We start from the raw sequence: 20,844 nt of genomic DNA on the forward strand, positions 1-20,844 counted from the left end.
CGTAAAAAACGGCGTTAAAAAATGGCGCGTTAAAAACGGCGCGTTAAAAAACAGCGTTAAAACGGCGCGTTACGCTTGAAAAACGGCGCGTAAAAAAACGGCGCGTTAAAAAACAGCGCTAAAAACGGCGCGTCAAAAAAACGTAAAAAGTTTAACACAAAACTTAAATTGTAAAAAGTATAAAAATCTTTTAAAAAAATCTGAATTTAAAAATGTTTTTAATAAAGAAATTATGTTTAAAAAATAAAAGTAATAAAAAGTAATTAATGAATAGGAAAAAAAAGGTAATTTAAAATTAATATATATAAAAAGACAAAATATAGTCATTTTACTTAAATACCCTTTTGGATTATAATATTAAAGACATAATACGACAAAAAGGTTTTAATATTAATATTAACTACTTTTAATCACATCCATCCATTTAGTTGATCTAAGGGCCATAAAGTGGTTCTTATGGTTTTTACAACTAGAGTTGGTTTTCATTTTAGCGATCCCATATATATATATATATATATATATATATATATATGAACATTTTTATAAAAAAAATGTACCAGAATCCAACGACCACCTGGCACAACCCTTGTCCCACTCACCTCCATATATATATATATATATATATATGAACATTTTTATAAAAAAAATGTAAAAAACGCCGACTAGTTTTTTTTTTTTTTTTTTAAATGTTCAAAATTTGTATGTTACATTTTTTTGGACATATATATTATGTAACATGGAATTTTTAACATTTTTTACAAAAAAAATACTCGGCGCTTTTTTGTTTTTCTTTTTCAAAAATGTTAAAATATATGTATGTTACGTTCCATATTTTTTTTTAGAAAAAAAATAAAAATGTTACATATGGTTTTTACAAGGGTTTCTTGAGTTTTTTCAACTTAAGTGGGTTTTCATTTTATCCTTCCCCACCAATGAGTTGTGCATATATGCACTTATGATGTGTTCCATTTATACCTCAAAGCGCATGATTTTAGTGTTCCACATAACTCATATATGTTTGATTTGTAAAAATGATGTTGTTCGCATATTAGTTCAAGTTTCAGATATAAGAGTTGTTTCTATGCCAAGGGTTAGGTTTGTTATTTCTAATTCGGTTTGGTTAAAAACTTACTTAATTCAGATCGGTTTTGACCAACTAGAAATCCAAACTGAATACATGTGAAACACTAACACGATATATTGCAAGAACACGTAGAACAAAATAAAGCATTCATTTTAGCAATGTAACAGAATCAAGAATGAAATAAAATGGTGATGTTTATTGTTTTCCACACATCTCTGCTGAAATTCAAAACATGAGAAGATTAGTTTGATTGTTTGTTTGTTTGTTTGTTGATGTTGTATAACACAAATACGTTGGCCATTATCATACACAATGTGAAATGCGTACAAAGTGTACAAAACATAGAAAGAAACTATTGAGAACGCAACTTGGATTTAAGGGGAAGTATGTGTGTCCAACTAACACACCCATTTAGTAAAACACATCGAGCAAGTCTAACGAGCACCATCTACAAATAAGTATTCAATCATTATGATTTTCAATTTAATACTAGTTATATATAGTTTTTAACGCAAATTTTATTACTAGTCTTATGGTTAAAAGAATTTATATGAAAATATAGATTTTGAGAGTTGACATGCATGACGTTGAATGGGATCCTTGACGTTTCACACTGTTAATAGGCTATAGTCGAACACATGTTTGTTCGTTAAGAAAATGCAAATGTTCATGAACTGTTCGCTAACACATGTTAAACAGAAGTTTATGTTCATGTTCTTTTGATAAGGTTTTCTAGTTGTTCACGAACTGTTCGATAACACCGGTCACGAACACAGATCAACACCAACGAACATTAAACTTGAAATTAAAAAAAAACACCATTAACCTTAAAAATCTGACACAACTAATAAATACAATCATTAAAAGATAAATCAAGTTTAGCCAAATTATAACATAATTATCTAAAGTTATTTAGAAATATCCTAAAAAAATGCCATTATGGGAAAGTAAAAATACAAGGTTTACATTTTACTATTTTTTAATATAATTATTAACTAATCTTTTGGAGGGAAAGTAAAATTTAAGAGGGAAAGTGAAACATTAAAAACTTTTAACAAATTCACGTAAACACATGAATATGAACGAACATAAACGGAATATGAACAAACGTAGACGAATAGATTACCGAACGTTCACAAATGCAGTCGAACGAACGACACCTTTGTTCATGATCGTTAATTTAATTAGTCAAACGGAATATCTTGTTCGTGTTCGTTCATTAACTAAACAAACGAACATAAATAAACTTCCCGTCAAACGGTTTACGAACTGTTCGCTGAACATTCGGTTCGTTCACCGCGCTACACCTAACTCCCCACAAAATGTACCCCAAAGTCCTACATCTAACTAGAACCCTCAACTGCCACTTGGGCTATTGCCTAGCGGTAAAACCATTGGTGTTTGGGGATAGAAACCAGGATTCGATCCCTTTAGCTAGCATAGATGGGATAGCTAGAAGGTGTGTAAACTTAGCCGTTAAAAGAAAACACTTTTATTGCACTCTTTGATATAGCTAAACTAATATCACAACAATTTTAGTGCTAGCAAGTCGACTAGTGTATTTCTAAGGCGGTAATAAGCAAAATATCTTGCAATTTTTGCAGGGGCGATCCGAAGCTACTTATTTTCATTACGATGCATGATGAGAGATTACAAAACTTGGATCAAGCCATACTACTGCTTCAGGTTAACAGGCATCATTAGTTACAAAGCATCTGTTTGATCATAACAAAGTTTGAAAAACAAAACCACTAAAAACTACATTATGGTTACTAATTGTTAAATTTTAGTCACAAAACAAAATTTTGTAACACCAAAAACTTAACAAAGGGATGAGATCATGATTAACCATCCTCAGCTTACTCCTCTGATGAGTTTGGCCCCCTCTTCTTGCCAAAACCAACAAGATAAAAAACTGGGTAAGACAGTAACCACGTCGGGTATGAAACCAAATATATAACCGGTGGGTAGGGTCGGATATGGAACTGGGTAGGCCATAACCAGATTTAGATTTTTTTATTGGGGCGAGTTTTGTACCTGTCTTTTCGATGTGCATCTCTAGTTGAAACATGGGTCATGTTGGGTCAAAGTAAGTCAAAGCTAGTTTTGGTGAAACTTGATTAAGTTCCAACCTGGATTTTGAGTGGGGAAGAATCATGTTTAAACCGGTTCAGTTCGAGTTCAAACCAAATTCAGCCAAACCGCTTTCAAGATCAGGTTCAAAACCTTTGATTCCCAACGCTTTTTTGCACCTCCATCCAATAGGGTCTCCATATCCTTGATAATTATTCAAACTTTAACCCAAGTAAAATTAGAGGTGGGCTAAAAACCGGTTATTAATCGAACCGGGAACCGATTATTAACCGGTATAAATATTTAGTATAGGAGCCGGGTATTAAGCGGAAATAAAACCAAAAAATTCAAAAAATAAAGGCAAAAAAACTGGTTAATTAACCGAACCGATTAAAGCAAGAACCAGTTAAAGCATTAACTGGTAAAGTCAAAAGGTCAAATTAACCGGTATAACTGGTTATTGAAATTAACGAGTCTCTACACCTCTAAGTAAAATTGGTGGATGCATCAACGAGTCAAAGCATTTAGGCCCATGGGTATACCAGTACACTATATACGCCTAAACTAATATTGTAAAACGACGTAAATTAGACAACATCGTTCTTGTAGGATCTTCACATTGTCGGTGGCACATGTGAAACTAATACAAAAAGTTTTTATTGGCATCTAAAATCAGGATTTATAGTATATTATTCTAATATATAACATAAAAAAATATTGAGAAAAAGAATCAAAAGTTACATTTTTAAAGAACCCAATGTTTACACTCGTATTTGTTTACTTTCTTTAGATATGGTGTGTGATTCATGTTATTTTTCTTTTTTGCAGACACAAACCTCAAACAAGCAAGAATATTGGACCATTGCTGATCATGCGATTTCTGCTAACAGATTCTGGTGGTTGCTTTCCGTTTCTTGAGGAACTATCATATGTTAAACGCAAGTATTGTCTCCTGTGTTAAATGTTTTAGTAAGACCATAGGTAATGGTTAATGCCCACTAAGGGGCATTTTTCACCACATCATCATCATAATGCCCTTTTAAAAAAGGTGTAATGGTTAATGCCCATTTCATTTATTACTTTTCATTATTTTTCTTCTCTTTGGGCATTATTATAGAAATGCCCCTCACTCTTCATGCCCCTATAATGCCCATGAGTAATGGTGTAAGGGCATTATCAAAATCTTTCATGCCCTTATAAAGCCCCATTACATATGGTCTAATATTATAATCCGATTAGATATTGTGTGTGAATTCTAGTCTAGGGGTTGAGTTATAATACAAAGTATTTAAAAATAAGAAGGGGTAAGAAGCCATCAGAGAGTGACAAGTGTCATAGGAGGAATTAAATGGAAAGGATAATTTTGTCTACAAGAGGAAAGAGAATATGCATATGCAAGTCACATGTTATCCCCCCCCCCCAATTTTTAAACGTCCGTAACTTTTTTATACATCATTTGTTTTTAAAAAAAAAATTATACCATAAAATCGAGCGTTTTTTTATCTTTAATATGAGTACCATATTGTTATATTTTTCAAAAAAAAATTCAAAAACCCAGTTGCATATTACACAATGGACATGATGTAAAACACAATGTAAAGTAGATCAAAAACACAATCAATGACAACAGATAAAGACACAATGGATAACATACTAAAACACAATGATCATAACATATAACACAATGGCGATAACATATAACACAATAAGTATCAGAGTAAATAAAAACACAATTGATGACAACAGATAAAAAAAGACACAATTAATGACAGCAGATAAAAGACACAATGGAGAGCAGATGAAGACACAATGGAAAACAAACTAAAAACACAATACACAACAAACTAAAACACAATGAACAAATATAATAAAAGAAATTGAGCAAATTATTAAAACACAATGGACAACATATTAAAACACAATAAATAACATATTAAACACAATGACCTAAACTAATAACACAATTTATAGAAAACTCATATATACCACCATCTTCATTGTGTCATATATTGTGTTATAGGTTCTTATAAAAACGCAACAGATAGAACCTAAATTATCATTGTGTTATAGGTTTTGATAATAACACAATGGACATGATGTAAAACACAATCAATGACAACAGATAAATACACAATGGACAACATACTAAAACACAATGACCATAACGTATAACACAATGGTGATAACATATAACACGATAAGTATCAGACTAAATAAAAACACAATTGATGACAACAGATAAAAGACACGATTAATGACAACAGATAAAAGACACAATGGAAAACAAACTAAAAACACAATACACAACAAACTAAAACAAAATGGACAAACATAATAAAAAAAAATTGAACAAATTATTAAAACACAATGGACAACATATTAAAATACAATGAATAACATATTAAACACAATAACCTGAACTAATAACACAATTTATAGAAAACCCAGATATAACACCATCTTTATTGTGTCATTTATTGTGTTATAGGTTCTTATAAAAACGCAATGGATAGAACCCAAATTAACATTGTGTTATAGGTTGTGATAATAACACAATGTATAGAAACTCTACTGACCAAAACCCAATTAAAATACACAATGAACTGAACCTTTAACACAATGCAAAAAAAAAAAAAAAAACCCAGTAAAAATGAAATTTTTTATTTTATTTTTATATGATAATATGTTACTCATATTAAAGATAAAAAAACGCTCGTTATTATGGTGAATTTTTTTTAAAAAGCAATGTCGTACGAAAAAGTTATGGACGTTTTAAATCGATTGGGGAATTGGCATGTGCCTTGCATGTGGAGAGAGAGAAAATCCATAGATATAGGATTCCTTTTATGCCCTTCTATTATCTTCTTTTCCCTACAACTAATCTCAACCCTCCAAATCTAAGATCAATGGACTAGAATCCTTCTTACCCTTTCTTATTTATTTTATCCTTTGTATTTGATACTAACCCTTCTAGTTTATTTAATTATATGTTACTTTATTTTTATAACGTACATACATAAACAGTTTTCATATTCAGAATCTTCAAATATATTGCATTTGGTTTATTTTTTTGGGTTAAAATGTAATAATGTATTTGAAGAGGTACCAACCTCGATGCTCCGATCCAACGCCTTTCGGAGGAAGAATGATTGCTCCGGAGAAGGAATAGACCCTGAATAAGAAAAGAGGTACACAAAACCCCAACTAACTCGTAGGGGTGTTCAAAAAACTCGTGGCTCGCAGCTCGCTTGAAAAAAGCTCGAAGAAAGCTTGGCTCGAAATTGGCTCGGTTGTAAATGAGCCAGCTCGGCTCGGCTCGGTATGTAAACGAGCCGAGCTCGAGCTTGGCCTGGCTCGGCTCGTGAGCTTGAGCTTGGCCTGGCTCGGCTCGTGAGCTCGTGAGCTGGCTCGATAAGGTTTACATCCTTCATTTTTTTGTCCTACATCGGTTAGAAAACAAAAACTAAGGGAGTATCTCCCCTATAAAAGAAGGTAAAGCCAATGGAGAAAGTGAATTTAACTATTTATACTTGCATATTTAGTCATATGATTAAATTAAATGACAATTATGGCCCTTAGGCTATGAAGAAATTCATTTTAAGTGCTTTTTAAGTAATAATTTTTTGCGGTTCTTTGTTAGTTCGAGCTAGATCGAGCCGAGCCGAGCTAGCTCGAATTCTTATCGAGTCGAGCTCGAGCCTCAAATCTAAGCTCGATTTGAAATTCGAGCTCGAGCCGAGCCAGCTCGAATCGAGTTCGAGCCGAGCTCGAGCCGGGTCTAGCTCGGCTCGACTCGGCTCGTTTACAGCCCTACTAACTCGGGACTACCAGGTAACTAACTAAGAAAACGCTGGTCCAGAGGGGACCACAAGGTTACGTCACAGAAATCTAAGTGTAAATTCATCATCCACTGTGCAGAACATGTTAAGTTTGCCCCATACTCCGAACCACACTAACCTCTCGTAATTCTTTACTCTTTCCAACAAAATACTGATTCTCAACCCGTAGGGTGGTCACAGAGAGACCCTCTCTCTGTGTGAGACTAACCGATGTTTTGTAGGAATATTGGAACTCGGAACACTGATCATCGTCTTCCTTGGCTCACACCTTTGACTCAGCTGACTCACACACAGGTTTTTTGAGTCTTCAATATACATACATATAGATCGGTTTAACTAATCGGTTACTGTATTAACCTGATGTATGTTAACATTATATTACACCAAGAGAAGCGTTTTGGTCACATTTAAAAAAAAAACATTCAATATGATCAAACATACATTACATGTTCAAGTACAATTTGCCTCAATAACAAAGTACATATATTGTTAAAAATAAATTAAAAAAAAAATCGTCTATCTACACAATATCATCCTCAAATCTCAACATCAAAAGCACCGTATACATGTCACAATGAATAAGTATCAGAAAAAAAAAAAAATGATGTCAAACCCTCTCATAAATATTTTTCAAGCATGAAAAAAAGAATTGGCATGCTCAATCCAGAATTAGTTCACTAATCTCATTGGTTATCATTGCATTTGAATAATTTGAAGAAAAGAATATATATAATTTTTTTATGAAAGAAAATCTTGTTCGTCTTGCAAAAACTCTTTCCTTAGTTTGCTAGAAAAGAGCTTACAAGCGTCCATACTGAGATCAATTGCAGCTGAAAGCGCGATAAAAAGCGCAGCATCAGCCATACATGTAACGTGCTGCACGCCCACTTGCACCATAGGTTTACTTGCCTTCCCTTCGCCTTCGACACTTGAACTCATTACAAACCCTTTGATGTTTGACAACGGACTACTAGCTCTTGAATCTTTTAACGTTTCGTCGATGCAAAATTTGCCACCTTTTTTTATACTCATTGTGCCTTGCGAAATAGGAATCCCACTTGTCATACCAGAATTAGTGACAAGTTCGAATTTATAACCTAACCCGTCTATTGGTCCCCTTTCACGCCAGGCTTCAAGTCGACCCCATGGCTTCCAGTTACTAATTGAGGCGCCATGGGGTCGAAGGATAAGCCAAGCCCCAGGATTTGACCGTGAAACACGGTCAGACCCTTGACAAGGTACAAAGGGAGTAATCATGGAGGCTGCAGCTATGGAGGAACCGGAGAGATCATGGACGACGAGCATCCACCCTTTTCTTTCCCTTCCGGGTTTTTCTTTTCCACTCGAAAATGGTGTCATCCATCCTCTATTGATATTGTTCGTGGTGAAATCTGAAGGAAGAGACCTGAAATATGATGAAATATTATCATTAGAAAAACAAGTAAAATATAATAGTTGTTTAAATTAAAAGTTAAAACCACTTGGATGATTAATAAGATTAGTCGAAATCAAATGATAAATGCACAAAAGTCAAACAAGAACAATTAATAGATGGTGGTTAATTAACCGAAGAGCATTGAACTGACAACAGAATCAAGAGCACATGGAAAAGAATCAAGCTGGTGGTTGTCTTGTACATTTGGGAGTATTTATATGATGAACTACATCAATTATTAGATATATTTCTTTCATCAATATATATATATATAAAGAGTATTTTAACTAAAGTAACATGGATCGAAATCACATAACAAGACTCATGTAGCAATCATTAGGAACGACCAAGTAATCTAGTATGTTAAGAAAACAATTTGGGAGGGTTAATGGGTTATAATTTCACAAAACACAAATATTTATGGATTTTTGTATTAAACTAGACAAAAATATAATTAATGTTACAAACATAATTGAGGAAGAATGAAGAGAGGTTGAAGAGAGTAAAGTTTACATTATCTTAAAAGGAAAGCAAGCAATGTAGGACATGGAATAAAGTTTATGTTTCGACTATTCAAAACACCTGGAAAACTTTTATTTCGTATGAATTTTGAATCTACATAATCCCACCAATTGTTACAAACTTACAATATACTCTCATTTCACTTTCAGATTTATTTCCTATTTTTATTTTCATCCTTTTTTTTTTTCTTATTTAGGTATCGAGTAAAATCTTTTTTGAGTCCTGTTTTCTTTAAGTGGTTTTAATCAGTTGAGTTCAAAATCAAAAAGTTTAACGCTCCTTAACCACTAATTTATAACATTTTGAGTCCAACTTTTTAACACTTATACTTTTGATTTTGGACTCAAAACAGGTGATTAAAATTACTAAACACAGAGACTCAAAACATTATAAAATAAACGGTTAGAAGGCGTTAATTTTTTTTATTTTGGACTTAAGTGGTTAAATAGGGACTCTCAAAAAGTAATTTACTCCTAGTTATTTACCTATAAAACTTAAAGAGTAAACTTCCATTTTGCTCCCTGTGGTTTGGTCACTTTAACGGTTTTACCCAAAACCTTTAAAAATAGTCATTTTTCTCCAATAGTTTGCTAAGGTTTTTTCATTTTGCTCACAGCGGGGAACAAAATGGAAAAACAGACAATTTGGATGGAGTTGGAGGAGGGGAGCAAAATGGAAAAACCATAGCAAATTATTGGAGGAAAATGGCTATTTTTAAAGGTTTGAGGCAAAACTGTTAAAGTGACCAAACCACAAGAAGCAAAACAGAAGTTTGCTCAAACTTAAATTATATTTATTCTGAAAAAAAAAACCACAGAATTTAACCTTCATCCAGTTGGTGGATCGTGTTTTTGGTTTTATCCTCAAAAATAGTTGCAAAAAAAAAAAAAAAAACATAAACATGGACCACCTTAATCGCCCCCATGATGAAACTGAACAAGTACAACAACAACTACAGCTAAGATGCAACTGAAAACGTACAACTCATAACATTATCACGTACAACTAACCAATGCACGAAAAAACAACACTTACCGCGATCTCGAGTTCCGGTCAGCACTAAACTTACAACTAAAAACCGGTTGTCGAATATTCCCCTGAATCTGAAAAACCACCGGGCTACACTCCGGTTCACCCCCAAACTGAAACAAAAACCGGGGATCCGGTTCACTCCTCACCTTCAAGTGCAAAACCGCCGCCGGTTTATCCACATCATTTCCAAGTTTCATCCACCCATTTTGAAACACAACCGGTTTAACAACCGACCCATCAAGATTAACCACAACCGCAACCCGCCCCATCATTTTCCCGCCATTACGGCTCGTATAGACACAGCTCTGGCCCATACGGCCCGTATAGACCGAGACGGTTAAGACGACCGGTTTGGATTGGACACGGCGGAGGGCGGCGGGGTCGAGGTGGAAGTTGACGGCGGAGGAGGTGGAGTCCGGTGGGGAGGAGTCGGAATAGGAGAGTGGGATGAGGGCGGTTTGTGGCGGGAAGTTTTTGATGCGGAGTTTGCAGTAGCATGGGGTGGCGGAGGAGTGGATGCCGGTGGTGGAAGCGATGGGTTTGGTGGTGGGTGGGAGTTTGAGTGAGAGTGATTCGATGATTAACCGGACAAATGGGCATGGGTCCATCGGAAAGTTGAGAGCTCCGGTGAAGGTGATGAGTTTGATTTGAGAAATGTGGTTTTATATTATGAATAAATGTCGTGTGTTTGACAGCTATTTATGTGGGGTCCTTTTCTTTGTTTGGTTTTTTATTAAATTTTAATTTTAATTTTAATATCTTAAAAATTTATGATTAATTTGCAATTGGAATCTCCAATGGTCCAATCCAATTTTGTGATTAATTGGTTAAGATAGTGTGCCCCCTTTTTAATTTACATAACATATTTAACTTTTTTTTTTCCATAAGAAAATGATGAAGCTAGTTATTTTTTGAAGTCATAGCTACGTCAGCTTTGGCTTAGGGTGGTGTTAAGGGGATACGGAGTGGAGATCGGTAAAGGCAATTTACCGATCGGTAAACTTTGCCCACCCCACCGCCAACATATATTTTGACGAAATGGTTGATGAACTCGGTGATGGAACACCGTTTCGGCAAGAGGGAGAAGGAGAGAGAGAGGGGTATTGTGGGTGGGGTCCATTCCTATCTCAACCAATCACACCTTTTTCCTTTTTTTTTTAAAAAAATAGTTTACCACTTCACCAAGTGTTTAAACCATTGCCAACATTTTTCACCAAAGTTTAAACACTTTTGCCAAATTGACATGGCACGCTCTGATTGGTCGGTTCAACGTTTTGCCACTCTAAACTGTTTAACCACTCCTTATACCCTAAACCTTAGGGTCTAAGTAGTGGTTAAACACCTTATACCATGTGTAGTGGTGAAAAAAATAATGCCTCTATCATGGGGCATTATCCGACATGTGTCATCCCAGTTAGCATGGGGCATTATAGCATAAAGTGGTGTAGTGGGGCATTATTCTAATAACGCCCATGCAATCATTTCCCAATTATTTTTTTTAATTTAAAACATAAAAAACTTCATTAATTTAAAATAAAAATTACACTACTTGAAATAAAAAAAAAACAAACTGAAAAAAAAAACAGAAAAAAAACCGAAAAAAATAAAGTTAAAAAAAAAGAAGATTATCTAGAGTCCATATTTTTCTCGAATTTTTTGGCGACGCATTTGCGCAAGGATCAACGAATCGCCTTTGGAGGTGGTCGATAGGTTTGGACAAAAACTCAATGTCCTTTTCCATTTGCCTCGCCTCTTGCATCTCGTTAAACTTTTTGGTTTCGGCCACTCGTTCTTTCATAATCTCATAACGTTGGTGGCCGAGGTCGCGAATGTCTTGGAGACGACGGTTCATCTCCTCGAAATCTTCCTTTAACTCGAGATCGGAAGACGACTCGACCGTTTTTTTCCCGGTTCGCTTATCCTTTCTTCTACCGGTGGGTCGGGTCAACTCTTCTTGAATTTCCTCGTCAACGTCCACCACCTCATTTAAATCGACATTGCGGGCATCCGATGTCGGAGTTGAAGGGTCAACGGAGGATGATGTTTTTGACCTTTTAGCTCGACGTTTACTACTAGACGTCATTGGATTAACTATCGCCCACTTTGGACTTTTTCGTAGTAGCTCCCAACACTTATAGTACGTGAAAGGGCATTTCGTCCTCTCGAACTCCTCCAAAGTCCTCGTTAAAACCCCGACGTCACTTTCACCGCTCGGGCAAGTATCGTAGTTACGTTGGTAAACTTCTTGGAACGCGTGAGACTTGTTGTTGATGTCGGTCCATTTGCTAGAAATGGAATCTTTGTCCCGATGTTCGCCTTGACCCCACGTGCTAAAAAAGAGTGCACGAACCCTATCCCAAAAAAGGGACCCGTTTGAAAGTTTGCTACAAATTAAAAAAAAAGTAAAAATATAAGTTGTATGTTAAAAATAAAAGTAAAAAAATAAGTAAAAAAAATAATAAAAGACTTACCGGTTTCTTCGTCCTCCGAAATGTCGAGCCACGCCCGAGTCAACATGAATTCCTCCTCCTTCGTCCATATGATAGTTTTTGTACGTCGAGGTTCGTCCTTATCCTTCTTCTTATGCGACCTTCTGCCGCGTTTTGATTTGTCTTGCACCGGTTCGGGTTGCGTCTCCGGCACGACATCGACATCGGGTTTGGATTCGGGTTGTTGTTGTTGTGACGGTTGCGACCCGCCGGCTTGACCATAGCCGAAGGTGGGAGGTACAAACGGAGTGGCGCCAGTCAAGTAAGCCGCGTACGGTAAAAAGCTCGGGTCCATGTCTTGAAGGTTATACGGGTTTTGCGGTTGGGTTGTGTTCGGGTTCGTGGGTCTTGCGGGGACACCAAAAGGGGGTCGGAATGGATGCATGATTGTATAAAAAATAGGAGAAAGTGGGTGTTTTTTATAAAAAATAGAAGAAAGTAGGAGTTTTTTTATAAAAATATGAGAAAGTGGGTTGATATATATATAGTGGGTAAATTTTTAAATTAAAAAAAAAATTAACTAATTTGACCGTTTGGCAACGGTACAATCTCGATCCCCAAGAATTTTTCAGCGTTTTAATTAAAACGCCATAGTCATTTTTTTTCGAAAAGAGTAAATTACAAGTTTTGTCCTTTATGTTTACACCAAATTGCAGGCATTGTCCTTTAATGCAAAAGTTGACAAGTTTTGTACTTAATGTTTCAAAATCTTGCATGTTATGTCCTTTAAGCCAAACCCAGTTAGATTTTTTGGTTAAATCTGGTCATGTGCCTTGCACATGAGGGCATTGTTGTCTTTTCATCTCTTTAAGGACTATTATGTACAGCAACTAATATTAAGGGGTCATTGTGTACAAATAAAAACATATAATAAAATAACTTTGCACTCTCTCTCTCTTCCTCCCTCACTCTCTCTCTCTTTCTTATCTCTCTCTCTCCTTTCTCCATTTGTAGATTAACGAGAAAATGAACCTTGTATCCAAGACCACTATTGTAACAATCAACAACTGGTTTCGGATCCAAATTCAAGATGTCGAAACATTTTTTCCCACTCGGTGTACTTCCCTTCGTTATTTAGTTGTTCTACACAATAAACAAAAGGTAAGTGGTCATTCTGTATCAAAGATTTGTGTTATAAGGAGCAATATCCTTCATATAGGTCTTGAAATTACCTAAAGCACTACTTAAAAAACCATTGCGACTACTTTTGCGACCGAATTTATCGATACATTTCTGTCCTAAAAAGGGCAACTGACTTTGCGACTGTTTCGTTTTGCAACCGTTGTGTTTCGTATATTCGCTCAGAGACTGGTGCACATTTTAGAGCTAATGAATAGTGAATACAATCTGGCTTGCTGTTAAACTTATGGTGACAGTGGATTTGATGATGAACGTAGCACTCCAGAACAGGACCGTTGGAGTAGGGGAGTGGTGGCCGGAGACTCAATGCCGGAATTGTTTTTTTGGGTTTTTGATATTTTTGGTTTTAGGGATTTTTGGGGGTTTTTGATTTTTGGGGTTTTTTATGCAAGTAGCAGTGAATGTGGAGGAGGAGGTGAAGGGTGGAGGAGGAGGTGAAGGGTGGAGGTGGAGGTGGAGGTGGAGGTGGAGGTGGAGGTGGAGGGTGGTGGTGGCGCGGTGGCGGTGGAAGGTGGTGGTGGTGGTGAGGGAGGGAGCCGGGAGGTTATATATAAATAGTTAAAATAATAATAATATTCTAAATTATTTTGTTTTAATTTTTAAATACTATTAAATAAAAGGGGTAAAGAGACTAAAATGCCCTTGGGTGACCAGATTTAACCAAAAAATCTAACTGGGTTTGGCCTAAAGGACATAACGTGCAACATTTTTGGAACATTAAGTACAAAACTTGTCAACTTTTACGCTAAAGGACAGCTCCTGTAATTTGGTGTAAACATAAAGGACAAAACTCGTAATTTACTCTTTCGAAAATAACGCCCGGTAACGCCCGGTGTAATGGCGGCCGGGGCGTTATGCGGCGTTTTTTTTGAAAAATTTTTAAAAATCACGCCCCACTACCGGTGGTCTTAGAGTGGCAAACCAAAAAAACAACTAATTAGAGTGCGTCATGTTAATCAGTCAAAAGTGTTTAAACTTTGCTGAAAAGTGTTGGCAATGGTTTAAACACTCGCTGAAGTAGTAATTTTTTTTATTATTTTTTTGTACACTAGTTTATTTAATATTTAAGTTAATAAATGTAGAATAAATATATTAAATTAAAAAACAATAAACTTACATAAATTAAATTAAAAACATTAAAATTACATTAAATTAAAAAACAATAAAACTACATTAACTTGAAATAAATTAAACTAGTCTTCGTCGGAATCGACCAAAAGGTGGGTAAATCTTGACTTGCGAGATGATCTATGAGTTCGTGTTTTAGTCTCCAATGCATGTCTTCATGCATCAACTCGCCCAGCACCGTATCGTCTAGAGCGGGCTCGACCGGAGGATTGTAGGATCGTGTATGGACCCGAAACGAGTCGATCAGAGGTGCTCTACACAATATGAAAGGCGAAAACAGACATATTGTGTGTGATTCAGCTAGAATATCACTTATAACTGTCTTTCTATTGATCTGGTAACAATTACAAGTCTGTAGATACTTCGACAGAGCTTCGCCGTCGGAAACACTCTTCCTAATTCCGTTTCAAATGAAACGGAATGACACATATATATAGGCAACCTAATTCCGCTTTAAACAAGCACAACCGGAATTACATTACAAGCGGAATTAAGGTTTCATACGGAATTAACAACTCAAGCGGAATTACATGATGTCCTTTTCAAGCGGAATTAACATATTGACTTGATTTCTTGAACTCCGTGCTCTGAACAATGCAAGACTTGATACAAGACGAAGTCGCCAGACGTATGCACCAACAGACTCCCCCTCGGATGTTGACGAATCTTAAGTGTCAAGTCTTCAACGTCTTCAGTCTTCATCAGCCTGACTGCTCTCTTTCCTTCAGCACCAACACACTCCCCTCAAACGAATCCTTTTCTCGAATGTCTTCAGACTCCCCCTTTCAATGTGCCGGGATCACAGCCTGGCTTTCACAGGATCAGAATCATGACCTGGCTCTATTCTCAAACTCAGAATCCAGGTTATCCTGCACATCCTCTACCTCACAATAAATTTCACAAATTTAACATTTAACATTTGACAAAATTTATATATTCAGACTCCCTCTCAAATTTATCCAGAATGATTTAACAATGTTAATAACTGATAAACCACTTGTAAGTAAAAATTCAACCTTTCAACACCAGTTGTCGAAAATCTTTTTGAATTTTTCAAAACTTTATACTAAAACACACTTAAAATCTTTCTGGGATTTTTGAATAAAATGAAATGCAGTAAAGAAATATTTACAGACAATATTTTTGTGAGCTTGTGTAAGAGGATCATATTAGTTTTTGAGACAAATCACCAACACCGTTAAGCTTTATTTCATTTTAAGTTCTAAACAATTCACCTAGATTGTCAGTATACTTGTCCACTTAAATTTTCACACAAAGTTCAACTGTTTCAAGATACGAGATTAGTGTTTTAAGAACTTGAATTTATTCGCATGTCCCACCACTTGAATATACTCCCGTATCCAGATCCCAATATTCAATCTTACAGGTGAGTATACCTAGATGATATCTGTAAAAGGGTTAAATGCGATACCGTGAGAGCTCAGGTCAGAACTTCCGTTCAGCAGAGAGATGACGGTTCGTCTTTAGGTGTGTTCCCTTTAGAGAATCTTTTCTTCAACAGCACATGATTAGCATTTTTCAACGTTTCATCTTTTTTGTACTGAGGGCGATGCTAGATTTCAAGCAAATGCAAAGTATTATACGGGGACTAGGCCATTGCTTCCGCAAAATCAGAAGTCTCGGGATAATACCCCAGATATCACTGAGTATAAAGACCTAGTACCTCAGAAAAGAGGGACCTTTCAAATAAGAGTTCGGGGGTTACCCATATATCCAAGAAATGTTCCCCACGAGATAAGTAAGTTTGAAATTTAGGTTTATATCTCGAAAACAATTTACTAAATGTGTAAAAACCTACTGACACTTCCACAGTGAGATTGTTTATCACATTTTTGACTTTACATTTCTTTAGCATGTTGTGACAGTCCACTGATGTACTATTATTTCCTCTTTTTACAACAAAACCCATTTTTGATTTTATCATGTTTTTGGATTTTTCAATTTTCTAATGTTTTTGGATTTTCTGAAATTTTCTTACTCCCCCTAAAATTCAGAAACATTTAAAGAAACTTGAAAACAAACTATACAATAAAATGACAACATGATGTGAATCACTTCAATTCTCCATCCACTCGGCATAAACAAATCAGAACTCCCCCTTACAACAAACTATTTTCCCATTATGATTTTAAAACACTTAAGTTTGTTTTAATCAATATGGTTTTTCCGAAAAATAAGTTTTGCTGATTTTACCACTTGTAGGTTGGGGATTAATTCATCATTTTGTTTTCAACCACTTGTATGAGGATTACATCAAATTCAAATTAATGACCCTGGTTAATCACTTTGTAAGAACAAACCTCTGTACCAATTGTAAATAAGCACAATCAAATTCAATATAAAAAAAGATGCCGATTCATGTTCCACTCTTACCAACTTGGGAGCTCCGGCAAGTCGGGTTTTTAATTAAAGAATATATCCACCCAAGCCTGACCAGCCTTGGGTGAAACCAACTCATCTGCAGTTGGGGTGTAAGTTGCCTTCTTAGATTTATAAAAATCTTTAACCCCGGTAACCTTCCCCTCGATCATCTTCCCAAAAAGCTTCTTCACATTTCCATTAAAAGCTTTCTCAACATCAAATTCATTCTTTTTAGAATAAAACTTATTTGAGATTTCTACTTTTCCAACCTTTGATTTTAAATTCTCAGTCCGCAATGGTGGAAAATGAACATCATCCAAAGGCGGAACTGAGTTTTCATCATTTTTAACAACATGTGGCTCCTCTGATTTTGTGGAATCAGATTCATTGCCAAGTTTTACATTTGATTTCTTAACAACCCATGTTTGATTGTCAAGATTTCCCCTTCTTTTGTAAAACCATTTCAAACATTCACCAACTTCGTATGTTGAATTTTTAAACACTTTAAGCCTTTCAGTTGGTGGTTCGTTTTTATCAACAACTATCTCTTTGAGTTTTTCTGAGACTCCCAGTTTTGTGTTGGTTGCTTTAGGACAGTTCCAAGCAATGTGACCAACTTCTTGACATCTGTAACAGGTTCTTGTCTCTTTTCTCTGATGAGCTTCAGTTTTCTTCTTTTTAGTAAGAAATTCCTGATTTGACTGTCTCCAGAATGAGCTCTTCTTTTCATCCTCAGCAGATGTACCTGACACAAATTTTGTATTTTTAGTAATTTTCTCATTTTTATAATTTTCTGGTGGAATAAAACCAAGACCTTTCTTTTTGAAATTACTGTTATGGTTTGGTTTCTTTCGATAACCTGTACCAGAACTGTAACCCATTTTCTTGTTTAGTCTTTGTTTAAGTCTTGAGGTGTAAGGATTGAGTTTTTCAGAAAGATTTTTATCTTTTATTTCAGAAATATTAATTTCTATCAATTTGAAAACCTTTTTGATCATTTCAGTTTTAACACCTCTTATTGGAAATTCTTTATCAAAATATAATTTGTCAGAATCATTTAAAGTATAAACAACTTCAAATGTTTCGTCATTCAAATTAGATTTTGACAACAAAAATTCTTTACTATACACCCGTTTTCCCGATGACTTTGAACTTTTGACAGGCGAACTCGGACTCCCGATTGACAAACACGAACTTTCGGACTCGGAATTTGACTCGGACTCCTCATCCTTATCCAACACCTGATCGACCATCTTTTTTATTAACTCAGACTCATGATCTGTGTCGGACGTTGTGAATGTGATGTCAATATTGTCTGGTAACTCATCGGTTATCTCGGACTCTAACTTTATATTGACTGCCTTTTTTACTTGTTCCTCATTTGGTTTTCTAGGCGAATACCCTTCCCAAATCGGAGGCGGACACTTGTTATAATTGACACTCTGTTTCTTACCAGTATTCTTTTTCTTTGTCTTTGTCTTCTTGTCGTCGAACGCTTCAAAACCTGCAACAGTTGGATAAATTCTGTCAATTAAGTAATCAGAACTTGAATAACTTTTCAGTAATCGTCTGATTCTTTCATTTTCAACTTTTTCACTTTCCAACTCTTGCATCAATTTTGCACATTCTTCAATGTAAAATTTTATCTCTTTTTGCTTAGACATCATTGTTGCATTCATCATCGTCAAAGCATCTTCTCTTTCAGATTTTGTCTTCTGTAAACTATTCACAGTTTTGTTCAATACATCGTACGACTCTTTCACATTCTTAACATCAAACAGCAACTTCTCTTTCAACTTTTCAAGCTCACTAAACCTTTCATCTTTATCTTCACATTGTTCGCAAGGTTCCAAACATGTAAGACAAGGTTTTGTGACTTCAACAATCTTTTCAATCTCCACAATCTTCTCGACTTCAACCACCTTTTCCACTTCAACTATCTTCTCAACAACTTTGACTTCTTTCATTTCTTTTGCAGCTTTTCTCTCTTTCAGTTTCTTCAATTTATCTGCAAAATAAAATTCAAAGCTGTCAGAAGATAAATGAGTTTTTCCAATGTTTATCTGTTCAACTTCTTCATCATCATCACTAGTATCTGTTGAACTGTTTTCAGAAGAAATAGATTCTTCATCTTGACTTTTCTCTTCATCGGTTAACACTGCTATCCATTCTTTCAACAATTCTGGCTTTTGAACAATTTGAGCAATGAAAGCTTTAAACTCCATATTATCATCCACATACTTATCCCAGCTAAAGCCTGCAGCCATTTTCTCATCATCTTGATCAATGATGCCATAATAAGCTTTCTTATTTGCGTCTTCGATCATTCTGGCATGTGCAGTTTGTGGTTCTTTTTTTTGATGTGGTTGATGAGCAACTTGTTGATATATGGCTTTCTTATAATAATCATCTTTTCCAAAAGGATTCTTTGCTCCACTAGCCTCTTAATTTTTGCATTCTCTCTTGAAATAACCTTTCTCCCTGCATCGAAAACAAGTAACTTTAGATTTATCAAAACCCAAAGTAGAAACATGTGCATCCAAAAAATCATTTCTTCCTATAATCTTTTAAATTTTTCTGCTCTCCTCAAAACACTAGCTAAGCACCACTTTATATCCATGAGCTCCAATTATTCTGCATCAATCTGATCGTAATCTTCCTTGGTTAGCATAGGATTACCAATTCTTCCAGCAATCAATCCTTCATAAGATTCCAAAGCAGTAACCAGTAATGCTATATAACTTTTAACAACTTCTTCAGAAAAATTCTGACCATTTTGAAGATGTAATGCAACATTACACTGAATCATATGTCCATTACCAAGATTTGAACTTTGAACACTTGGAGGATTGACATTTGAAAATCCACTAGTGTTGATTGAACTTTGACTGACTGATCCAAATGAATTTACTGTACTAAAAGCGGTTTGGATCTTTGGACTTGCTTCAACAGTTTGAACATTTCCTTTATAGTACAACTTGATATCTTGTTGATTGCTCGAGCTGTTCATTCTGGCAATCTTTTGCTGTTCAAGATCCTATCCCTCAAGCTTTTCAATAAACTGTCCAATTGACAATCTACTAAATTCTCCTGTATTCTTTAAAATCATGAGATATGTACCCCATTCTTTCTGAGGTAAAGCATCAGCTAACTTCTCAACCCATTCTGCTGGAGTTTTAGTAATTTTCAACTGAGACATGGTACGCACAAGATGACAATATCTCTCAATTATAGTCTTTGTAGATTCACCTGGCATACTTGTAAACAACTCAAACTCTTTCTTCAATAATGATTTTTTGCTATTGATCATTTCCGTACTTCCTTCGAATTTTTTTCTCAAGTGCCTCCCATATTGAAAAAGCACTACCATCATGTTGAAGCAACACAAATATATCCTCTTTAACAGCTTGTTGTAGAAGACTAATCATCATTTTTTCTCCTTTATAACTATCTCTCTCTTTGTCTGAAAATTCTGAGATAATTTTATCAACATTCAAGGCAGTCTGTGGTCTAATATACTTTGTTTCAATGCTTTCCCAAGCTCTTAGATGGTTTGCCTGAACCCAATTCTCAAAACGATTTTTCCAGCCATGGTACTCTTCAATTCCCATCAGTTTCGGGATTTTTTTGCAAAGTTCCAGTTTCGTTTTCCAAGTTCATGGTTTGAGCAATGGAAGCTGGACTAGTCGGGGATGTAGCAAACGCGTTGTAGAACTCTTC

At 35.4% G+C, this 20,844-nt stretch overlaps 1 protein-coding gene across 1 annotated transcript; it reads right to left on the reverse strand.

Annotated features, from left to right (window-relative positions):
• Window positions 1-7,405: 7,405 nt before the first annotated feature.
• LOC110936764 lies at window positions 7,406-10,656 on the reverse strand. Its single transcript, XM_022179170.2, has 2 exons — window positions 9,989-10,656; window positions 7,406-8,401 (listed from the first exon to the last, which is right to left on the reverse strand). Exons 1-2 carry the CDS (start codon window positions 10,591-10,593, stop codon window positions 7,735-7,737), a joined length of 1,272 nt encoding a protein of 423 aa, XP_022034862.1. The 5' UTR covers window positions 10,594-10,656; the 3' UTR covers window positions 7,406-7,734.
• Window positions 10,657-20,844: the final 10,188 nt, after the last annotated feature.

Source organism: Helianthus annuus, chromosome 4, assembly GCF_002127325.2.
Source record: "Helianthus annuus cultivar XRQ/B chromosome 4, HanXRQr2.0-SUNRISE, whole genome shotgun sequence".
Classification (NCBI taxonomy): Eukaryota; Viridiplantae; Streptophyta; class Magnoliopsida; order Asterales; family Asteraceae; genus Helianthus; species Helianthus annuus.

Coding starts and splice junctions, on each gene's coding strand:
- LOC110936764 (XM_022179170.2), bottom strand. CDS start 10,593: ATGGACCCATGCCCATTTGTCCGGTTAATCATCGAATCACTCTCACTC. Junction 8,402..9,988: donor GACCGGAACTCGAGATCGCG/GTAAGTGTTGTT, acceptor ATCATATTTCAG/GTCTCTTCCTTCAGATTTCA.